The 21,372-nt window shown below is 45.5% G+C and overlaps 1 protein-coding gene across 6 annotated transcripts in view; it reads right to left on the bottom strand.

The window, feature by feature from the left end:
* Positions 1 to 21,372, bottom strand: part of lrrc9 (leucine rich repeat containing 9) — a 389,985-nt gene that overhangs the window by 276,735 nt on the left and 91,878 nt on the right. For all 6 annotated transcript variants that reach the window (XR_011938366.1, XM_072491694.1, XM_072491713.1 and 3 more), the window contains exons 7-10: positions 18,802 to 18,984; positions 13,321 to 13,476; positions 2,644 to 2,861; positions 1,987 to 2,118 (exon numbers count right to left, since the gene is read on the bottom strand). Coding sequence is in view for 5 of the 6 variants with exons in the window: in XM_072491694.1 (XP_072347795.1) it covers positions 1,987 to 2,118; positions 2,644 to 2,861; positions 13,321 to 13,476; positions 18,802 to 18,984 (689 nt within the window). In the remaining variant the exon portion in view is untranslated. The remainder of the gene's footprint in view (positions 1 to 1,986; positions 2,119 to 2,643; positions 2,862 to 13,320; positions 13,477 to 18,801; positions 18,985 to 21,372) is intronic.

The following is a 21,372-nucleotide window of genomic DNA, read 5'->3' as shown; positions in this document are numbered from 1 at the left end:
TGGTGTTGGGTGGGGTTACTGGGTTATGGGGATAGGGTGGCGGTGTTGACCTTGGGTAGGGTGCTCTTTCCAAGAACCGGTGCAGACTCGATGGGCTGAATGGCCTCCTTCTGCTCTGTAAATTCTATGATAATGAAAGACACATATGGAGTGGATTATAATCACTTGCATTCTATTTATTCATTTTAATCCTTCAAAGGAGAAACCAGCACAGAGGTCATTTTAAAAAACGACGATATGAAATTGGGCTCAGTAGCAGCTACCTTTTTGGAGCGATGAGTTCCCATAGGGTTCCAAAATGGCTTCTGCAGTGCATATGTACAATTTTGATGTGAACTGTACCGGACACCACACTGGCAAAGAGGATAGCATGCACATAATACACACGTGACAGATACATGCAGAGCAAGCAGATCATGGTGTCTTGTCTCAACAATGACTCAACCAATCTGAGTCAACTATCCATCAATCAGCACCTTTTCTCATGCAGTACAAATTGTTGTTCCCTTTGAAATTTGGCATTTTTGTGTCTGTCCCGATGAGTGCAAGACAAAAAGTTTCAACAGTATGTCTTTGTTTTCATACAAAAATAAACGGGCATTTTAGTAACGTTGGCAAATAGAGAGACAGGGAGAAAGTTGAAATGGGAAGAATCAACAGATATGCCAACCAACTCTTTGAACACTGGCATCTGTAGCCATGATGACAGCAGTCTGAACTTGCTCAAATCAACAAGCCAATGTTGCATTACACAAATCAACAAGCCAATGTTGCCTTACGAAAGCTTAAGCTTCCTTTGCAACACCTAGAGATTTGATAGCTTCTACTTATGCTGCAATAGAAGCTGTAAAACCAGCCATGAGATGCCGGTTTGAGTCAATGAATGTGCAAAATGAAGATGTAAGAAGCTAGATTATGCAGAGACTAAATCCTGCGGACTCAAGCACGTCTTCTAGAATTAGTTGCTCTGGGCTGGCTACTGGAAAAAGTGGGCACCAAGCAATGCACAAGGTCCCATGCCAATTTGGTGCTGAACTCCCCCATTCTTCTTGACACTGCATGAAGGCTTTCTGGCAGGCATGGTAATGGACCAAGAATGTCAAGCCTCATCAAAATTCTCTGCTGAATTCTCAGAACTCCTGAATGACCTTGCTGGTACCTGCACCAACCTTCGTCCACACCCTGGCTGCCCGGTATCTCACCATGCGCAGATCCCACCTCTAAGCTATTGCCTAACGGTTGTGGTGAAGTATGGTGGAGCAAAATATCTGTCGTTTGAAATTAAGAGAAATTGTGGGATGAAGAGGAATTAGGATGGAAGAAGGAAGATTCGGTTTCAGGGTATTGTCATATTCAATTGTTTCAGAATCACCAGAAATGGTGCTACCTCGCATGAACCTTGACCCCAGCTTAGGTGTGTTGCTATTCAGCAACTTATTTTGCTCGGCATCAATCATGAAAATTAGCAAGCAGCATGCTATCCAAAACAACAGACACTGGTTAATTACACTTCACAATCCCCATGCCTGATTTCAGAGTCTGACAATTTAGCCCCCATTGTTTAATTGAAAGTGACCATATTTAGTGCTCAGTTAGCTCTGGGATCATGAATACCTGCAGTGCTCTTTCATTTGTTGTTTTTTTTTTGAAAACAATACTATACCATTGAGTATAAAGCTCATCTCATTGGAAAACCTATTACTCAGTAGGAGCAATACAACAGGAATACTAGAGAAGTTCAATGAGGCTTGACGTACAAATGCATATCATATCCTACTAAAGATCAAATAAATTCTGTCATTCCAAGGAGCCCGTTAAAATATATCGTACAAACATTAGCTTGGAATAGCATATCTACCTCAAGTTGCAAGAGTTTAGGAATGATTCTGTTCAGCACTTTTGTTATTATTGCCCCAAATAATATTTGAAATGTAGTTATTAAGTAACACAAGGCTTTTGCTAAGAATGTTGTGTTTATCACCATACCATACATCAGAGGGAGTGCCTTCCTCAAAGCGAATATTTCCCACGGTTTCCAGTTCGATTAACAGAAATAGAACACTCAAATTTAAAAACTCAGTTATTGGTGTTACTTCAGTCTGATACCTTGCTTCAGTTCTGTAAAGAAGTCAGAATGGAATTATTTCATTTTGGGATGACAAAATGAATATTTGCATTTGATATAATGTTAACAAAAAAAAAAACAACAAAATATTAGGTTAGTACATCATCTTGTGTATTTATGCATATTCTCATACTGTTGAGAATGCATGTGTCACGCTATCTGTATTATTAACATTTTGTGCCTGTGTGAATGCAACACACTAATGTTACTGGGTCCATTCAATCAGTAGGACTGCAGTATAAATTGCTGCAATCATTTGAAATTTGCCATTCATGCATTTGTCCTGATAAGCACAAGCTGAAAAACTTTGGTAACATATTCTACACTACCAAACGACTGCTTGTATACCATTTAATATTGATTTAGTGTCAATTCTTATTGAAATTACACAATGTCACATTCAGTAAATTTGTTCAAAAAATAAAAAGCATAAAGACTTCTTTCATAAAGACATTGTTTTAGAAATTAAGCAGCTTTGGTATTATAATGCAATGCATGTCACAAACTAATTTACTCACTCATCCAGCCTGCTGTTCCAGAACATTAGTCTTTCTTTCAGAGCATCCAGTTTTTTACATATTTTCTGCTCTGCATTAGAATCGTCTGTGCTGTTCTTTACAGAATTGCTAGTGCTGTGCATTCCTTCGATCCCGTCTTTAGTCTTCAACCCATTCAGAACAGTCAGTGCATAATTTTGCTTTTTGCTCAAATGCTGAAGTGCCAATTCAGATTCTAGCTGTTTCAAGAAAATTGATTTGTGAACTATTATCACACTTATTGTCAAAATCTTCAATCTTAGTCATTTGTTTGCAAGATTGCATTCTAAAAAGGATAAATGTGCGATTTTCATAATGCATTGAGGACAGCAGGGTCTCATTGAGTATGTCTGCAGAAAACACCCCCAATAAAATACAAACCTCTATGTTTGACCAGTACCAATAAAATCGTCTGTGCTGTAGAAAAACAGCATACAGCTTCAGCTAATGTAGTGAAACTTAATAGGAAACAATGTATAACACTTAAACAACCAGCGTATTTGAAATACTCAAGGGGTGAGAAGTTGATACTTTGTTCCCACTTATCAGTGCCACAAGTGACCCTAGAGCTCCAAAATAGTGTTTATGGTGTGAATGCATGAGGTGACTTGCTCTGGATGTCATACCTGCGTGGGATTTAACGGGTTTCAGTGAACGTATGGAAGCACACAGAGCAGGCAGTTAAAGCTTTCACTCAGCACATGATACTGACTTGAAGCTAACGGTGCTATTTTGGAGCGCAATGCTTCAACTTTAAACCTTGCATGGCCAAATAAGATTATCAAACATTTACAAGTTAGGTTCCAATTCATTTTGTTCCAGCTGTTGCCAATGATAACCCTTGGAATATAGCGAGACTTGGAGAATCAGCAGAGGATGCATGGAGCAGGTAAAATAAGCTTCTGGAAGTGGGAGGAGGTAAAGCATTTTCAGACCATATCTGGTCAGGTGTTCAGGGAGCAATTCTTTGTCATAGACCTTGTTAGAGGTATGCATAAGCAGTAGTTTAGAGCACAAAGAAGTTTATTCTTAGTTACAATCAAATATCACCACACCCCGGAAGGTCTCCTTCCCGCCCTGTACCCAGGTCAGGGTTTTTATACAAGAGGGGCTACACCTGTTAAGGGGACGTTAATATTCACCGAAGGGCACAGGAAACCTGATGGTTCCCATCCCGTAGCCTCCACTGGAGTTATAACACCCCTCTCTCACCCCACCAAGTCCAGAGGCGTGTCCATGTCTTTTGAAACCGGTGTTGGACCTCTGGTCCATTTAGATCAGGGTTGATGCTCTGGTGTGGTCCATGTCGGCCTGGGGAAGGGTACCAGATTGGATTGGATTGGATTTGTTTATTGTCACATGTACCGAGCTACAGTGAAAAGTATTTTTCTGCGAGCTGCTCAACAGATCATTAAGTACATGGGAAGAAAAGGGAAGAAAAGAAAATACATAATGTAACTACATAAGCACCGGCATCAGATGAAGCATACAGGGGTGTGGTGTTAATGAGGCCAGTCCTTAAGAGGATCATTTAGGAGTCTGGTAACAGCGGGGAAGAAGCTGTTTTTGAGTCTGTTCGTGCGTGTTATCATAGAATCATAGAAGTTTACAGCATGGAAACAGGCCCTTCGGCCCAACCAGTCCATGCCGCCCAGTTTTTACCATTAAGCTAGTCCCAGTTGCCCGCACTTGGCCCATAACCCTCTATACCCATCTTACCCATGTAACTATCTAAATGCTATTTAAAAGACACAATTGTACCCGCCTCTACTACTACCTCTGGCAGCCCATTCCAGACACTCACTACCCTCTGAGTGAAGAAATTGCCCCTCTGGGCCCTTCTGAATCTCTCCCCTCTCACCTTAAACCTATGCCCTCTAGTTTTAGACTCCCCTACCTTTGGGAAAAGATGTTGACTATCTACCTTATCTATGCCCCTCATTATTTTATAGACCTCTATAAAAGTCTGTTCTCAGACTTCTGTATCTCCTGCCCCATGGAAGAAGTTGGAAGACTGAGTAAGCCGGGTGGGCGGGGTCTTTGATTATGCTGCCCGCTTTCCCCAGGCAGCGGGAGGTGTAGATGGAGTCAATGGATGGGAGGCAGTTTTGTGTGATGGACTGGGCTGTGTTCATGACTCGCGATTGAGCCATGGTTTCCGGTTGGGGAACGTACGTACTGCTTTCTTTGGCACACATTTGCTGATGAAGTCTGTGACGGTGGTGGCATACTCATTTAAGTTGGTCGCTGAGTTCTTAAATATGGACCAGTCCACTGTCTCTCAGCAGTCACGTAAGAGCTCTTCTGTTTCCTCGGACCAGCACTGCACGGCCTTTTTAGCTGGATTCTCCCGCTTGAGTAACTGCTTGTATGCCAGGGGAATGAGCACCGTCTTATGGTCTGATTTCCCAAAGTGCGGTCGGGGGATGGAACGGTAGGCGCCCTTGATTTTTGAGTAGCAGCGGTCAAGAGTGTTGTCACCCCTGGTGGGACAGGAGATGTGCTGGTGGAATTCTGGCAGTACACTCTTGAGGTTTGCGTTGTTGAAGTCTCCGGCCACGATGAACAAGGCCTCTGGGTGTTCTGTTTCGTAGTTGTTTATAACTGTGTACAGTTCGTCCAGCACCTTCCTCACATCTGCCTGGTGTGTGATGTCGACCGCTGTGATAATGGTTGAAGTGAACTCACGTGGAAGATAGTATGGGCTGCACTTCACGGTCAGGTATTCCAGTTCCGGGGAGCAGTAGGTGGCCAGGGTCATCACATCCAAGCATCAGGAGGAGTTGATGAGGAGACAAACCCCCCCACCCTTTGCTTTGCCTGATGACGCGGTGCGGTCCGCCCACGAATTAAGACGCCTTCAGGTTGTATGGCACAGTCCGGTGAGGCGGAGGTGAGCCATGTCTCTGTGAAACAGAGCACACAGCAGTCTCTTACTTCCGTCTGAGAGGTAAGTCTAGCGTTAAGGTCATCCAGCTTGTTTTCGATCGCTTGGACGTTTGCCAGGAGTATGCTGGGGAGAGGAGTCTTGAAACCGCATTGCTTCAGTCTAACCTGCAGACCGCCAAATTTCCCTCGCTTCCTCGGTCGGCGGCTGCGGTCGGATGGTCCTGGAATCCGATGGGAGAAGTCTGACCTTGTGGAAGGTAGGTGGAAAGAAGGTAGATTGGAAAATTCAACTTGCCTGACAACTACCGAGGCAGAGGTGGCGTTGTTGGTGCGGCAGTTGGTGCTGGTGCATATGCCTCAGGCAGGGCAGCATGCCCATCTCGGCTCATCTCTGACTTAGAGCTGAGTGGATCCTCGTCCAACATCTCGCTGTCCTCAGTTGGGGGGACTTTCGTCTGCGGTCACAACGGGACCGGGGTCCGGTGGTGACGGCAATAGGGGCGGTAGGGCCAGCAGCGAGCCTGACGGAGCTGGGACCTCATTCACAAGAATCATTCCTGGAACGAAGAGCTTGTCATATGAGGAACGGTTGAGGACTCTGGGTCTGTACTCATTGGAGTTTAGAAGGATGAGGGGGGGATCTTATTGAGACTTACAGGATACTGCATGGCCTGGATAGAGTGACGTGGTGAGGATGTTTCCACGTAGGAAAAACTAGAAGCATGAGGACACAATCTCAGACTAAAGGGACAATCCTTTAAAACAGAGATGAGGAGGAATTTCTTCAGCCAGAGGGTGGTGAATCTGTGGAACTCTTTGCCGCAGAAGGCTGTGGAGGCCAAATCACGGAGTGTCTTTAAGACAGAGATAGATAGGTTTTTGATCAATAAGGGGATCAGGGGTTATGGGGAGAAGGTAGGAGAATGGGGATGTGAAAAATATCAGCCATGATTGAATGGCGGAGCAGACTCGATGGGCTGAGTGGTCTAATTCTGCTCCTATGTCTTATGGTTTAGCGGGACATCTGACATGGATCTTCGAATATGATCCACGTTGAGATTGGATTCCCACCCTTGTGCCCTGACCTTGTAGGATACTGGCCCAGTGGCCGCCAAGGTGACACCTGGGACCCAAAAGGCCCCCTCGCCGAACGATGTGCAGGGCGTCGCCGGAAGCGAACGTACGGGCCACCGGATAGCGATCGGTGTCGATCTCGGACTGGTCCTGGTTTCAGTGGACTCTCCCGGCTAGATTGGGGATGACCAAGCTTAGGCAGGTGTGGAGTCGACGGCCCATCAAGAGCTCCGCTGGTGCGACACCTATCGTGGCATGCGGTGTCGTGGTGATTAGTGAAAAGGAAATGTGCCAGGCAAGTGATCAATGATCCAGCCGTCAACTTCTTCATGCCCAGCTTAAATGTTTGGACCGTTCTTTCGGCCAGTCCGTTTGAAGCCGGGTGGTAGGGAGCAGTCCTCACGTGTCGAATCCCGTTGGTGGAGGTGAACGTCGCGCTTGTGAACACCGTGCTGTTATTAAACACCAATACCTTGGGGATTCCGTGCGTCCTGAAAATTAGGCAGTTGTCGCCTGCATCCGCACCACGTATAGCCACTTAGAGTGAGCATCTACAAGGGGGAGGAACATTTTCCCCCTGGAAAGTCAACATGAACCCGGGCCCAAGGCTTTCTGTTCCATTCTCAAGGGTAGAGCGAGGCTGCCGCGGATAATCATTGGTACGCCTGACATATGGGGCATCGCTGGGCTTCTCGTTCAATCTCTGCATTGATGCAGCGCCTTCAGATGTAGCTCTGGGCGAGTATCTTCATTTTAGACACTCCTGAGTGTCTATTATGGAGGTCCAATAAGAGGGTCACACGCCCCCATTTGGGGACCACCACGCGGGTGCCACATAAGAGCATGCCGCTTTCGATGTTCAGTTCTTGCATCTTCCCCGTGTAAACCTTTAGGTCCTCAGGCAGAGCCTGGTGTTGGGCCCCATACTGCACTATGTGCCGGACGCAGAAGAGCTGTGGATCGGTCTGGGTCCAATTACGGATGCGAGATTCCGTGACCAGTAGTGAGTCAATGAAATGGAGGGCAGCTATTACCTCATCGACCAAGGCGGGAGTAGGTGGCTTAGTGGACAGCGGTAGGCGGCTCAAAGCATCGCCGTGGGGTACGTGGCCCCGGAGCGGTGTTCTGATACGTAGTCGTACGCTGCCAGCAATAGCACCCAGTGCTGGATGCGAGCAGAGGCTATGGACAAATGGCATGGTCCTCCTTGAAGAGTGCCAGAAGGGGCTTGTGGTCCGTCAGGACGGTGAAGTGGTGCCCATCGACATACTAGTGGAATTTCTTTCCAGCGAATACCACGGCCTGTCCTTCTTTCTCCACTTGTGCATACCGTTTCTCCGTGTCAGCTAATGACCGAGATGCAAACACAATAGGACGCTTGGAACCATCTTTCATTATGTGGGTTCGCACAGCCCCAATGCCAGAAAAGGATGCATCGCAGATCAGTAAGAGTGGCCTAGAAGGGTAAAAACGAGTAAGCAGTCTTGAAGAGGAAATCTGCTGTTTTACTCTGGCAAACGTTGCCTGTTGCTCGTTGCCCCACGCCCAGAGTTGTCCTTTCTTTAGTAGTCTATGGAGGGGAGCCAAAATTGTGGCCATCCATGCAAGGCACTTCCTATAACAGTTGACCAGCCTCAGGAAAGCCTGAAGTTCCGTTGGCCTCCCTCACATGACAGATGGCCTGGACCTTCTCCTCCAAGGGATGCAGAGCATGGTAGTCCGCGCAGTACCCAAAGTACACCACCTCGACTGGGTTGAAGAAGCACTTCTCTCGGCAGAGGCGGACACCAGCCGCCTCAAAGCATTGTAGCACTTCTGCCAAGTTACGGAGGCGCTCCTAGTCGGGTGAACCGGTTATCAGCACATCATTTAAGTAAACCGCCAATGCAGTAACCTCCACAATCTGTTCTCCATGATCCTCTGAGATGGGGCACATGTCGAGGAGATCCCAAATGGCAGCCGGGTATACTCATAGAGCACCTGGTGCATGTTGATGGTGACAAATCTTCTTGACTCGGGGGCTAGGACCAGCTAGAGATACGCATGGCTCATATCTAGCTTGGTGAATATAAGTTCACTGCTGAGTTTGGCATGCAGGTCCTCGATCCTGGGGCATGGATAACGGTCAAAGCGTGATGCCTGGTTTACTGTCATTTTATGATCCCCGCAGGGATGCACCAACCCGTCGGGCTTCATTACTGGTACAACCGATACCGGCTAGTCAGAAAATTGTACTGGTCTTATTATTCCCAGGTTCAGGTTCTCCATACGGTCCAACTTCACTCTTTTGGACTCGAGGCAGATGGAATGGGGATGGTGCAGAAACAGTGCAGCTGTCCAAGCTTATTTGGGCTACGGCCTCCCTGATGGTCCCCAAGCCTTCCTGGAATACGGTCGGAAATCTGGCCAATATGCCTTCGGGGCCATGCGGATGCATTTGGCACACCCTCTGCCAGTCTAAGCAGAGGTGTCGGAGCCAGTCGCACCCCAACAGGTTCGGGCCACTCCCATGTACAATGACCAGTGATAAATTCGCTGACTGGCGGCCATATTCAATGGGGACGGTGGTCATGCCCGCAATTGCAAGCAGCTCCCCTAATTAGGTCGCTAACCTTGCGGTATTAAAACCTGGAGTGTCAGCAGACAAATCCTGGATCACATGCGGTATAAGGTGTGGCAACTAATGTCAGACATGGCAGTCCCCATATCGAGTTCCATGCGGGTCGCGTGGCCATTCACCTCGAGCACGATTTGGATGGGCACAATTCTTGGTGCAGCGACACAATGTAGTTGTTGGTACTGGCAGTCATCGTCTTCCACGTAGTGGGTCCTGGCACGGGTGGGGCGGTCACACCTGGTGGTGCAGTGGGTGGATGCTTCCTCGCATGGCCGGGACGGAATGGTAGAACCCTCAAGAGTATTGAAAGTCAAAGAGATCTAGGAGTACAGGTCCACAGATCACTGAAAGGGGCTACACAGGTGGAGAAGGTAGTCAAGAAGGCATACGGCATGCTTGCCTTCATTGGCCGGGGCATTGAGTATAAGAATTGGCAAGTCATGTTGCAGCTGTATAGAACCTTAGTTAGGCCACACTTGGAGTATAGTGTTCAATTCTGGTCGCCACACTACCAGAAGGATGTGGAGGCTTTAGAGAGGGTGCAGAAGAGATTTACCAGAATGTTGCCTGGTATGGAGGGCATAAGCTATGAGGAGCGATTGAATAAACTCGGTTTGTTCTCACTGGAACGAAGGAGGTTGAGGGGCGACCTGATAGAGGTATACAAAATTATGAGTGGCATAGACAGAGTGGATAGTCAGAGGCTTTTCCCCAGGGTAGAGGGGTCAATTACTAGGGGGCATAGGTTTAAGGTGAGAGGGGCAAAGTTTAGAGTAGATGTACGAGGCAAGTTTTTTACACAGAGGGTAGTGGGTGCCTGGAACTCACTACCGGAGGAGGTAGTGGAGGCAGGGACGATAGGGACATTTAAGGGGCATCTTGACAAATATATGAATAGGATGGGAATAGAAGGATACGGACCCAGGAAGTGTAGAAGATTGTAGTTTAGTCGGGCAGTATGGTCGGCACGGGCTTGGAGGGCCGAAGGGCCTGTTCCTGTGCTGTACATTTCTTTGTTCTTTGTTCTTTGTTCTTTGACGGATCTATGCATCTCACTGCTACTTTTGCCAGCTGGTAATTATACTCCCAGTCCTCCTGGTCAGGAGGCAAGGTTCAGCAATGTTCCCGGGGCCAATTCCATGGTCTCACCCCTTGTCTGAAGGTGTCCCAATGCTGGGGGACAGGTTCTTTGGTTCTAGCGGGCTGTGCTGGGGCCTGTTTTGGTGCCCTAAACTGAGCACTGCCATGCCCTGGAGTTCTTGGACTCCCTGTTTGCCGCTTTCCACGGCTCTTTGGAGGTCTATACAAGCTTCAGCAAGTAGTTTTTTTAATGTGGCCGCATCGCGGTTCCCACATACTAACCGATCATGTAATGCTTTGCCCAGGGTTGGGTCGAACTCACAGGTCTCAGCTAGTTTCCTAAGGCGACCCTCCCTATGTACTGTCCCCAGTCATCTGTATCTGCATCGAACGGTTCTAACTTCCCGATATGTGGAATGGTGATGGCTTCAAGTGGGGCCTAACGAGGCCTAGACGAGATAGACCAGGCATGTAGAAACCGGTGTTGACGGCAGCTCCACTGAATCCTCATCGCCAGTGTTAGATCAGAGGTAAGATCTACACATGAGCAGTACTTTAGAGCACAAAGAGGTTTCTTCTTAGTTACAATCAAATACCACCACTCCCCAGAGAGTCTCCTTCCCCGACATGCACCTAGGTCAGGGTTTTATACTCGAGGGGCTACACCTGTTAAGGGGAAGCCTGACCCTGTTACCGGGGAAGCTCATATTCCCCGGAGGGCATGGGAAACCTGATGGTTCTTATCTCGTGGCCTCCGATTGGGTTATAGCAGACCTCAACAAAGGAACAACAGATGACAAATTTGTGCTCCACTAAAGACATTCACAGTGACATCTACCATTATCTGAGGCCACAACTACAACCTCAGGACAAGGCAAAGACTACATTGCCAATGACTGAAAATTTCACCATGGCAATCAGCTTACGTCTGATTTTTAGGCTGGAGCTGGAGATGTTTTCAACATCTTACAGTTTACTATTCACTGCTGTAAGGGAGGTTGTTGACATTTTTACTCAATAAATGCAAAGTAAATTGTATTCTTCCTATCCATAGAGAATATGTGAAGTGAGCATCTGGTTTTGCTAGGATTTCATGGCATCCCGTAGTAGGGTGCTATTGACCACGTTGCTTTGCAGACATAGTATGTCAACTCCGTCCCAAACCAGAACCAAAGCCGGGGCAGAACAATCATGGAATAATAAAATTTACAGCACAGAGGAGGCCATTCTGCCCATCGAGTCTGCATCGGTCCCTGGAAAGAGCACCCTACTTTAGCCCACACCTCCACCCTATTCCCGTAACCCAATAACCCCACCTAACCTTTTGGACACTTAGGGCAATTTAGCATGGCCAATCGACCCAACCTGTACATCTTTGGACTGTGGGAGGAAACCGGAGCACCCGGAGGAAACCCACGCAGACACGAGAAGAACGTGCAGACAAAGCACAGACAGTGACCCAAGCCGGGCATCGAACCTGCGACCCTGGAGCTGTGAAGCAACAGTGCTAACTACTGTGCGACCGTGCCGCCCGTCAAAAGACACTGGGAGTTTTTACCTGGTCTTGCAGGGAGAAATTAACCTGAAGAACTGGAAGTGACATTGGCATTGCCCGTTTAATGCTACATATTTGCCAGAAGCATGGCACACAGTAACAGGATTTTGCAAGGCATATTGCATTTGCATTAGTTAGTTAATGCAAAAGTACCTTTACTTTAGTTTGTTGTATTAGTTGCCTGGTAATAATTAATGTTGGGTCTATATTGATTTTAGTTTGTTACTGTAAAGATCTTTCAAAGTGAAATCTTGCCTTTCAGTTGTTTGTCAGTCATTAGGAAATTAATCTCCTTTTAAAAGCCATCACTCTCCAGGGGGATTGTAAAAAATGTTTAACCAGACAGCCTGACTTCGATAAATGCAAAGTTTTGCAAAAATGTTAAAAAGGTAACAAGTTCTTGATTATTTATCCTGGGCCCCGTTAAAAAAAAATTGAAACACAACTAAACAATTTTAAGCATTTGTAACACAGATAATGAGAATTGGAAAAGCACAGAAAGGTCAACCATCTTCAGTACTGTAGCAGAATCATTTTGGACTCGAAATGTAAACTGTCGGCACGATCTAATGAAAAAAAGTTTCCGTTCTGGTTGGGAGTAGAGGGGTCGTTACTGGCACTTGTATGGCTGGAACTACCTTGCCAACTAACTGAACTTGTTTGTTTGGGGGCCTCAGCGGGGATTGCCCGACCAAGGCCGCACTCAGTCACATTTCCTGCACTGAGCAACTCTGCTTGTCAATGTAGGAAGAGATCGGGGCGCCATTTAACCCCACCACCCCGCACAGTCCCTGGACCCCCCCAGCCCTCCAACTCACCCGTCCTCGAGCCCCCCACACCCCATCTCATATGAGCAGGGCACCACCGGGCTTGATCCCCAGCATGGGCAAAATGCCACCTGGGCACCTTCACAGTGTCACCTGGGTGGCAATGTCAGGGTTCCCAGGTAGCAGTGTCAGGGTGCCAGGCTGGCAGTGCCAGGGTGCCCAGATGCCTTTTCAGGGTGCCACCTGCCCAGATACTAACTCCCCAGAGGCCAACGATCACATGTGAGACCCCCTCCAGGTGTCGTTCTGCATGGTCCCCATTTGTGGTGCTAAATGGTGCCCGGCTGGGGTCTCCTCAGCGAGGCTGGTAGAGCCCGGAACTCGGTTAGATCTGGCACTGGCAGAGTTAAGTAACTCTGCAAGTCTGAGTCCCGTCCATTATAGGCAGGATCCAGATCGCAACATCTCACGAGATCTCGTTAGATCTCCCAAGGCGCAACGACTGTCAGGAAACACGGAAGAGGCCTCTCGCACGATCTACCGGCCACATCCTGTCCCAATTCCGGTGGTTCTTGGCCGGTAAATTGCATCTTGTGTTTTTCTCTCCACAGGTGCTGCCAACCTGCTGAGTTCTCCCAAGACTGTTTTTATATCACCAACATGGGTTTTGTACTTACGGCTTTAATGCAGAAGTTGACAGTTTTTATACGCTCCTTAGGTACCTCTTGCATTGAACTTAGTTGCTTTTTCAGCCTTTCTACAATTTCAACTAGTTGTCGAAGGGCATTCTTTACACGCATGCTGTAATACATTTTCTTTTTCATCACAGTTGACTATATCAAAGGAAAAATAAACCCAATCATTCTGCATGTTCACTTTGACATAAATAGACAGATTTAAAATCATAAAACGTTTACATTCCTTATCACCCTTCTCATTACAAAATTTGTAGAAACACTGGGCAGATATAATTGGTTCTTATAATTGTATATTTAAGTGGCTGATTTTCCATGAAATGCTATCAGATTATCTATCATCAGTATGTTACATTTTCCTTAATATAATTTACAGTTATACTTCCCATATCCAAACATACATTCAAATAAAAATGGAAAATAATGGGACATTTGTCCTTAAGAATTTAGTGTTATATAGGAGCAATACTAATCTTGTGGTCCTTCCGATGCTGTTTCTATATTGGAACAGTCGGTGAATTTGAGGGAAGAAATATTTCATGTATAGGCTAGATACATTCCAATAAGGGCAAACGGCAAGAGAACCAAAGCCAGGGTTCCATGAATGCCGAGATAGGGAGAGAATACGATTAAACAACAAGTAAAGATTATGAAGAATGTCAGGTGAATTCTTCAAGCAAGAACCAGGCCAAATATAATAAGTTGAGAGGGGAAGCGAAGAGAAGTAAAAGACTGACAAAGAGAGATTATGAGAAAAGATTTGCAGTTAACATAAAAAGGAACCCAAAAATCTTTTACCGGCTGGTAAATAGTAATCGAAATGTGTGAGGCACACTGGATGTAAAGAGGAGGATGTACATTTTGAAGCATAGGGCAAGGCTAGAATAATTAATGAGTACTTTGCATTGGTATTTACAAAGGAGGAGGACGCTGGCAAAGTATTGGTAGAAGCAGAGATGTTAGAGATGATGGATGGGGTGAAAATTGGTAGAGTTTTAAGATAACTAAGGACAGCCAGCATGGATTTGTGGAGAAATTGTGTCTGACAGGGCAGCATGGTGGCACAGTGGGTTAGCCCTGTTGCCTCACGGTGCCGAGATCCCAGTTTCGATCCTGGCTCTGGGTGACTGTCTGTGTGGAGTTTGCCCATTCTCCCCGTGTTTGCGTGGGTTCCTCCCCCACAACCCAAAGATGTGCAGGGTAGGTGGATTGAACATACTAAATTGCCCCTTAATTGGAAAAAAATGAATTGGGTACAGTAACTTTTTTTTTTTTTTTTTTTAATTGTGTCTGACTAATCTAACTGAATTTTTTGATGAAGTAACAGATAAAGTTCATGAAGGGAATGCAAGGGATGATGTCAAATTCTTTCTTGAAATTGAGAGTCAAAGTGCCAGATAAAAGGCTGGTTAATAAAACTGAGGATCATGGAATAGAACGTTAGTGTCAGTTTGATAAAATAAATTGGCTTCAGGACAGGATACAGCCAGATGTGGTAAATGGTTATTTTTCAGACTGCAGGATGAAATGAAATGAAAATGAAAATGAAATGAAAAATGAAATGAAATTAAATGAAAATGAAATGAAATTAAATGAAAATGAAATGAAAATCGCTTGTCACAAGCAGGCTTCAATGAAGTTACTGTGAAAAGCCCCTAGTCGCCACATTCAAGCGCCTGTTCGGGGAGGCTGTTACGGGAATTGAACCGTGCTGCTGGCCTGCCTTGGTCTGCTTTCAAAGCCAGCGATTTAGCCCTGTGCTAAACAGCCCCAGGGTAGACAGTGGTATTTCCCAAGGGTAAATGCTAGGATCACTGTATAGAAATTACTTTGTATTGGAATATTGGTTAAATTTTAAAATTTGTCCATGATATCAAACTTGGAGGTGGGGCTGACAGTGAGGATGACACAATTTGAATGTAACAGGACACATATAGGGGATGATTTTGCACCTGCATTCGTCATGAGCGCAAACAGCAACATGGGCACAAAATCACGTGAGAATCGGAAAACGACATTCTCGCAGGTGAGATCTTGTTTTCTGATTTTCCCCACGCCTCCCTGTATGCAATGAGAGCGGGAACGTCAATTAGATACATTTTAATGAATTGAAATACGCTTTAAGGGCTTCCCGGCCATATGGTCGCCCCCACAAAGAGCTCCCCCCTCACTGACGTGACATCACATTGGCGAAGTTTACAACTGCTTTTGCAAAACAGGAAGCAGTTGGGAGTGGTTCCTCTTATGCATGTATATGGGGATTTAAGGTTTTGGGAAAGAGATATAGAGGGATACAAGGAAAAGCCTTTTTTTATTAAGATGTTGTTACAGACACGTGGCCAGCTCTCAACTATTGGGGCTGGTTTAGCACAGTGGGCTAAATAGCTGGCTTGCGATGCAAAACAATGCCAGCAGCGTGGGTTCAATTCCCGTACCGGCCTCCCGGAATGTGGCAACTAGGGGTTTTTCACAGTAACTTCATCGAAGCCTACTTGTGACAATAAGCGATTATTATTATTAACAGTGGTCAAGAGACTGGACCAGATGCCACAACATTTTAAAGTTTTAATGCGGTGTGGAAAGATCGACTTGTTCCAGGAATAATAATATAAGAAATAGGGCTTGGTTATTTTCCAAATAAACTTTATTACAAAAACAGAAAACAATATTTAAATTTTTACTTCAGCTCTAGCATTAACTGATTACACATAGTTTCTTAACCTTAATACATTAGTTCCCACTAATCATCACTTTACATAACCATGCCACTTACACAGACAGGCCAAGGCTATACTTGCATTTACAAAGCAATTTTTCATCTGTTAGAGACATTTGTTCAGAACCCTTTTCCAAAGCCTGCCTCGGTGGCAACTTTCAGGACCTTTCTGGTCGATTTCCACCCCTTCTCTCTGTAACTCTTCAGAACAGCATTTCTTCTTTCTCTCTCTCTCTCACACACACTCTCTCAGCCCAGTCCTCAAACAAAGGTTCTCTCAGGTTTCCAGACTTGAACCTACTATTTTAGCTGATTGCCCACTCCCGTTTATACAAAAGAACAGAATTATGCAATTTATATGCAACTAACCAACCATTGACGAACAAATTGGTCATCAGACTCTGTGATGGGCCAATGAACAGGGGCATCCTATGTATTCCCACTAACGAGGCTAAGTCTGAATGGGACAAGGTAACTCAGGTTGTGGGTGTATTCCTCTGACTCTGCTGCTCTTTTCCCTCAGTCTATTTAACCCTTAAATTACCTGCTGCATCTTGGCCCCCATTTCTGGACACAGATTCCTAATTTTTCTTTATTTGTTCATGGGACTTGGGCATCGCAGGCTGTGCCAGCATTTATTGCCCATCCCTAATTGCCCTTGAGGGGGCAGTTAAGAGTCAACCACATTGCTGTGATTTCCTTCCTAAAGGACAGAAATATCTTCATTTTCATGACAATGTAGTGACAGGTACTGACCTGAAACTCACTGCCTATGAGATCGCTGGAAGTGGAGTCATTCAACAATTTCAGCAGAAAAGTGGATAAGCGCTTCATGGAAATGGGTCTATGTGGACAATGCTTATTGGACTGTTCTACGGAGAGCCAGCATGGACTCAAAGTGCCAAATGACCTCCATAGAATCCTTACAGAGCAGAAGGAGGGCAATTAGTCCATTGGGTCTACACCAACCCTCCGAAAGAGCACTCTAGGCCCTTCCACCCACCCTATACCCGTAACCCCGCGCGTATTGATCAGGACCATCCACTTAAGCAGCGCATCATTGGACTGTGGAAAGAAACCGGGGCACCCAGATGAAACCCATGCAGGCACGGGGAAAACGTGCAAACTCCACACAGGCAGTCACCCAAGGCCGGAATCAAACCAGAGTCCCTGGCTCTGTGAGGCAGCCGTGTTAACCACTGTGATTTCTGCACTGTAATGACCCTATAGGCAAGGTTGTCTGTGCACCAGAGTGGCAGGTTTGGGTGGGGATCAGGTGTCAGAGAAATAGCAGGGAGCCGTGTTGGAATGGCTCCCACACACAATCCCTGCACTGGGGAGGTTTTCCAGCAGCGAGAACAGATGCAGTTTAGCTGCCTGCCAAATGGAGGCCGGCAGTCAATTAAAAAAAAGTTGCTGGCAGCAGAGAGGCCCCACAACATTGGGAGGCCATTCACTTCATGAAGCTAGCCTCCCTGCAGCAGGTTGGCGTTGGCTTTTGAAGCTGGTGTTTCCGTAGCAAAAATAGGAGGTAGGAATGTAAATCCCACAGCCCCAATGAGCCATTTGTTTTTTACCCCTCTCCAGGAGCTTTGATAATTATGTGCACTCTCGATTCCCAACCTGCCACAGCAGCATCGATCTCTGATAATTGAACTGCCAACTCTTCAGCGATGTCAGCCCTCTGAATGGCCCGGCAGCATCTACATTCGGTCTGCCATCATAATTGGAGAGTGATCCCAAAAGTGACCAATTAGGAGGCCACCTTAGTAAAATTGCTGAAGCAGTCCCGCTGTCCAAAAGTGTGGGCTCGGGATCCTGGTTTGGTTCTGAAGCCTGTAGTTAAAATCCTGCCCTGTGACTATCTCAAAACAGAAATATTAGTGCAGTGGGACCCGGGTTCACACAGACTGTATATATTTGCTGCTTTGCTGTGCTCTAGATGTGCCTTAATGTACCTGGGACTTCTCAATTTGTGCCTCAGGTGCCATTAAATATGTTAAACTAAACACTGATTTTCTTGTCACTGGTGTGTACTAGGGAAAGGAAAAAATAGAGGCAAAAGCTCATAAGACTGAGTTGCTGCCACAGCTCCAACAGGCCAGAGGCAAGTGAAGAAAGCTCCTGCTTGAAGTATGTGGGAGCTTTATTATATTCAAATTATTCAGAAGCACTACCCAAGTCATCTCTAAGATCTTCTTTCACCTGTTAACACTCAAGTTGACATTTTAGTTAGATGTCAGAATTGCTGGGCACTCAGCACTTCCATTAAGTAGACTTAAGAGGTAAATAAAGATTCTTTAACAATTTATGAAAATATTTCTATTAACGTCAGCAAAAAGGTGCTCTTTCTTTGAACACAAACAAAAGGCAACAGTAATATTTCTACACCTCAATTTCCTGCTGTATGAAAGCATGTACAATTTAGAGGTGTAGTTTGGATACAATCTCATGACTACTCCATTTTAAACTTACAGTAATGTAAAGTGGAAAAGTTGAACAGTAAATAGACTTTATTGTGGTAATTGGGAATAGAATGAACAGATGAAGGTGTAAGATACATGCTTCCTTAAGTGAGGCCATAAGTAGATGGGGGTAGTGAGACCACATGATTACTATGAAACCAAAATCTTAAAACATTTGGAGATACAGACATCTATTTTGAAAATAGTCATCTTTCAAAACATCATAATCTTTCAAAAAGGAGAAATACTCCACGGAAACCAGATTATTAAATACTTCATTACCTCAGCAAAATCCTTGGCCAGTTTACTGGACACATCATAGGTGTCAAGTCTCAAAAGCTTTGGAATGTGGTAAACTACATGTGTCATGTAGTTACAGAGCAGAGTGACAGGATTTGGAGCATACTGAGGATCCTTCAGACTTAATATTTGAAGCTCAGGTAGTCTTGTTAAATTAGTGAGTTCCTAGAAAAAAACATTAGGAGGAACATTAAACTCTTCAGAGGTATAATGAAACATTTTCTTATTACGTCTTTAAAAGGACCAGTCAGCAGTTTATATGCGGTGTCAGCAGTGTATGAAGTGCTGGGGTAGTTAATTATGTATGAACAATTTTATGGTGCACACAAACTTTCAAGCCACAAACATTATTTTGCAAAATAAATTAGCTGTAACCACTTTCTGGGATTAATTTTCATTTTTACCACAGTCACAAATCATTGATCACTAGATAACCAAAGTCGGACAGGAAGCTGATGCACTATCATCTGTTCTCCACCCTGTGGTAAAAGTAAAAAATAAGACTAATTGTAGTGGCCAGATACTGATGTAGTGATCCAGCACAGATAGAGGATTAAACATGGAATCTTCTTACTGTTACATGCACAATAGATCTGCCTAATTAAATAAAATGGAAAAATGACTTACATATATTGAGCATTATCAGGTTTCACTTTTTTTTATTTTTTAAATTTAAAGTACCCAATTCATTTTTTTTCCAATCAAGGGGCAATTTAGCGTGGCCAATCCACCTACCCTGCAGATCTTTGGGTTGTAGGGGTGAGACCCACGAAGACCCGGGGAGAATGTGCAACTCCACACGGGCAGTGACCTGGGATAACTATGCTACCAAATATCTCAATGCTGAAATATATAAGTTGGATGAATAAAGCTCAAGACACCATGAGCTTCAAACCTCCATAAAGGCAAGGTAGTAAAAGCAAAATGGGGTTAAGAACCTATAAAAGCCTTGCATTTAAAAAATATGGTGTGATGGAATCTCTTTGTTGGAGCACAGAATCACCTTCATTTTGTTGCCAATGGCAATAGTAAAATAAATCCTTATTAAGAATGGGGCAGTGGACTATGTGAGCAATTTCATGATGTACAATGTTTAATTTACTTTCCATATTTCTGTTTCTTGCAGTTCACCTGGGAATTAGTTCACCTCATTTTCTTCCACTGTTCCATGACTGAGAGGCCAGGCATACAGTTTAAATCCAAGCCATGCAGTATGTGGCTTTATTGGGCAGCGAACGTGGAGGACGTGTGGGGTTGGAGTAGGGAGCCGGAGACTTTGTGGATGAGGATGAAGTAAGGCTCTTGTAAGGAGTTGGGGTTGCGGGTGCTGGCAACGGCGCCGCTCCAGTTTGCCCTAGGGAAATATTCGGGAGTCTGGTGGTGGTGGCCATATTGAAAATATGGAGGTAATTTCGGCAGCACTTTAGGTTAAGGGCGGGGCCAAAGTTGATGCCAATCCGAGGGAACCATAAGTTTGAGCCAGTGAGGATGGATGCTGGGTTTCGGGGATGGGAGGAGCGAGGGGTGATGGAAATAAAGGACCCATTTCTAGAAGGGCGGTTTGTGAGTTTGGAGGAGTTGAGGAAGAAGTTTGGGATCCCACGGCGGGGGGAGGTTTTCAGGTATATGCAGGTACGGGATTTTACGAAAAGGTCTTTCTGACTTTTCCGGTGACACCACCCTTCTCATTGTTGGAAGGGGTGCTGTCGGTGATGGGGCTGGAGGCGCGGAGTGATGCGGTCATCTCGGCGATCTATGAGAGGATTTTGGAGGAGAATATGGTGTCTCTGGAGGGGGTTAGAGCCAAGTGGAAGGAAGAGTTGGAGATGGTGCTGAAGGAGGGGTTGTGGCGTGAGATGCTGCGAAGGGTGAATGCCTCAACCTCATGTGTGAAGCTGGGGTTGAACAGCTAAAGATAGTATATAGAGCGCACCTGACGAAGTTGAGATTGTTTGAAGGCATGAATGATACTGGTGAGTGGTGTGGGAGGGGACTGGCCAATCACACGTATATGTTCTGATCCTGCTTCAAGTTGGAGAAATTTTGGAGATTGTTCTTCAGCACTATGCCCACGGTTTTGCACATGGATTTGGAGCCCAGTCCCCTGGAGGCCCCTTTGGGGTGTTGGACTTGCCGGAGCTGCAAATGGGAGCGACGGTTGATGTTTTAGCCTTCACCTCGCTGATCGCTCGCAAGCAGGTCCTGTTGGGGTGGAGGTCAGTTGCTCCAGCATGTGCCTCGACGTGGCTGGACAATCTAATGGAGTTTTTATATCTGGAAAAGGTGAAATTTGCTTTGAGGAGGGCAAGTAAGGGGTTCCTCAAGAGATGGGGGGTTGTTTGTACTATATTTCAAGGAGTTGGGTATGTTAAGGGGGAGGGGGGGAAATAGGGTGTTTGATTAAGGTTGATGGGTTGGGAGGGGCGGTTGGTGTTGTTTTTTCCTTGCTATGTTGTGTGTTTTAAAATGTTAAAATATTAAAAACTTGAATAAAATATTTTCAAAAAGAAATGTATCTATTTGACAAAGCTGGTCCATTGAAAACTCCGTTCA

Source organism: Scyliorhinus torazame, chromosome 2 (assembly GCF_047496885.1).
Source record: "Scyliorhinus torazame isolate Kashiwa2021f chromosome 2, sScyTor2.1, whole genome shotgun sequence".
NCBI lineage: Eukaryota > Metazoa > Chordata > Chondrichthyes > Carcharhiniformes > Scyliorhinidae > Scyliorhinus > Scyliorhinus torazame.
Note: the sequence above shows the minus strand (reverse complement) of the source record. Positions and strands in the feature narration are given on the sequence as shown.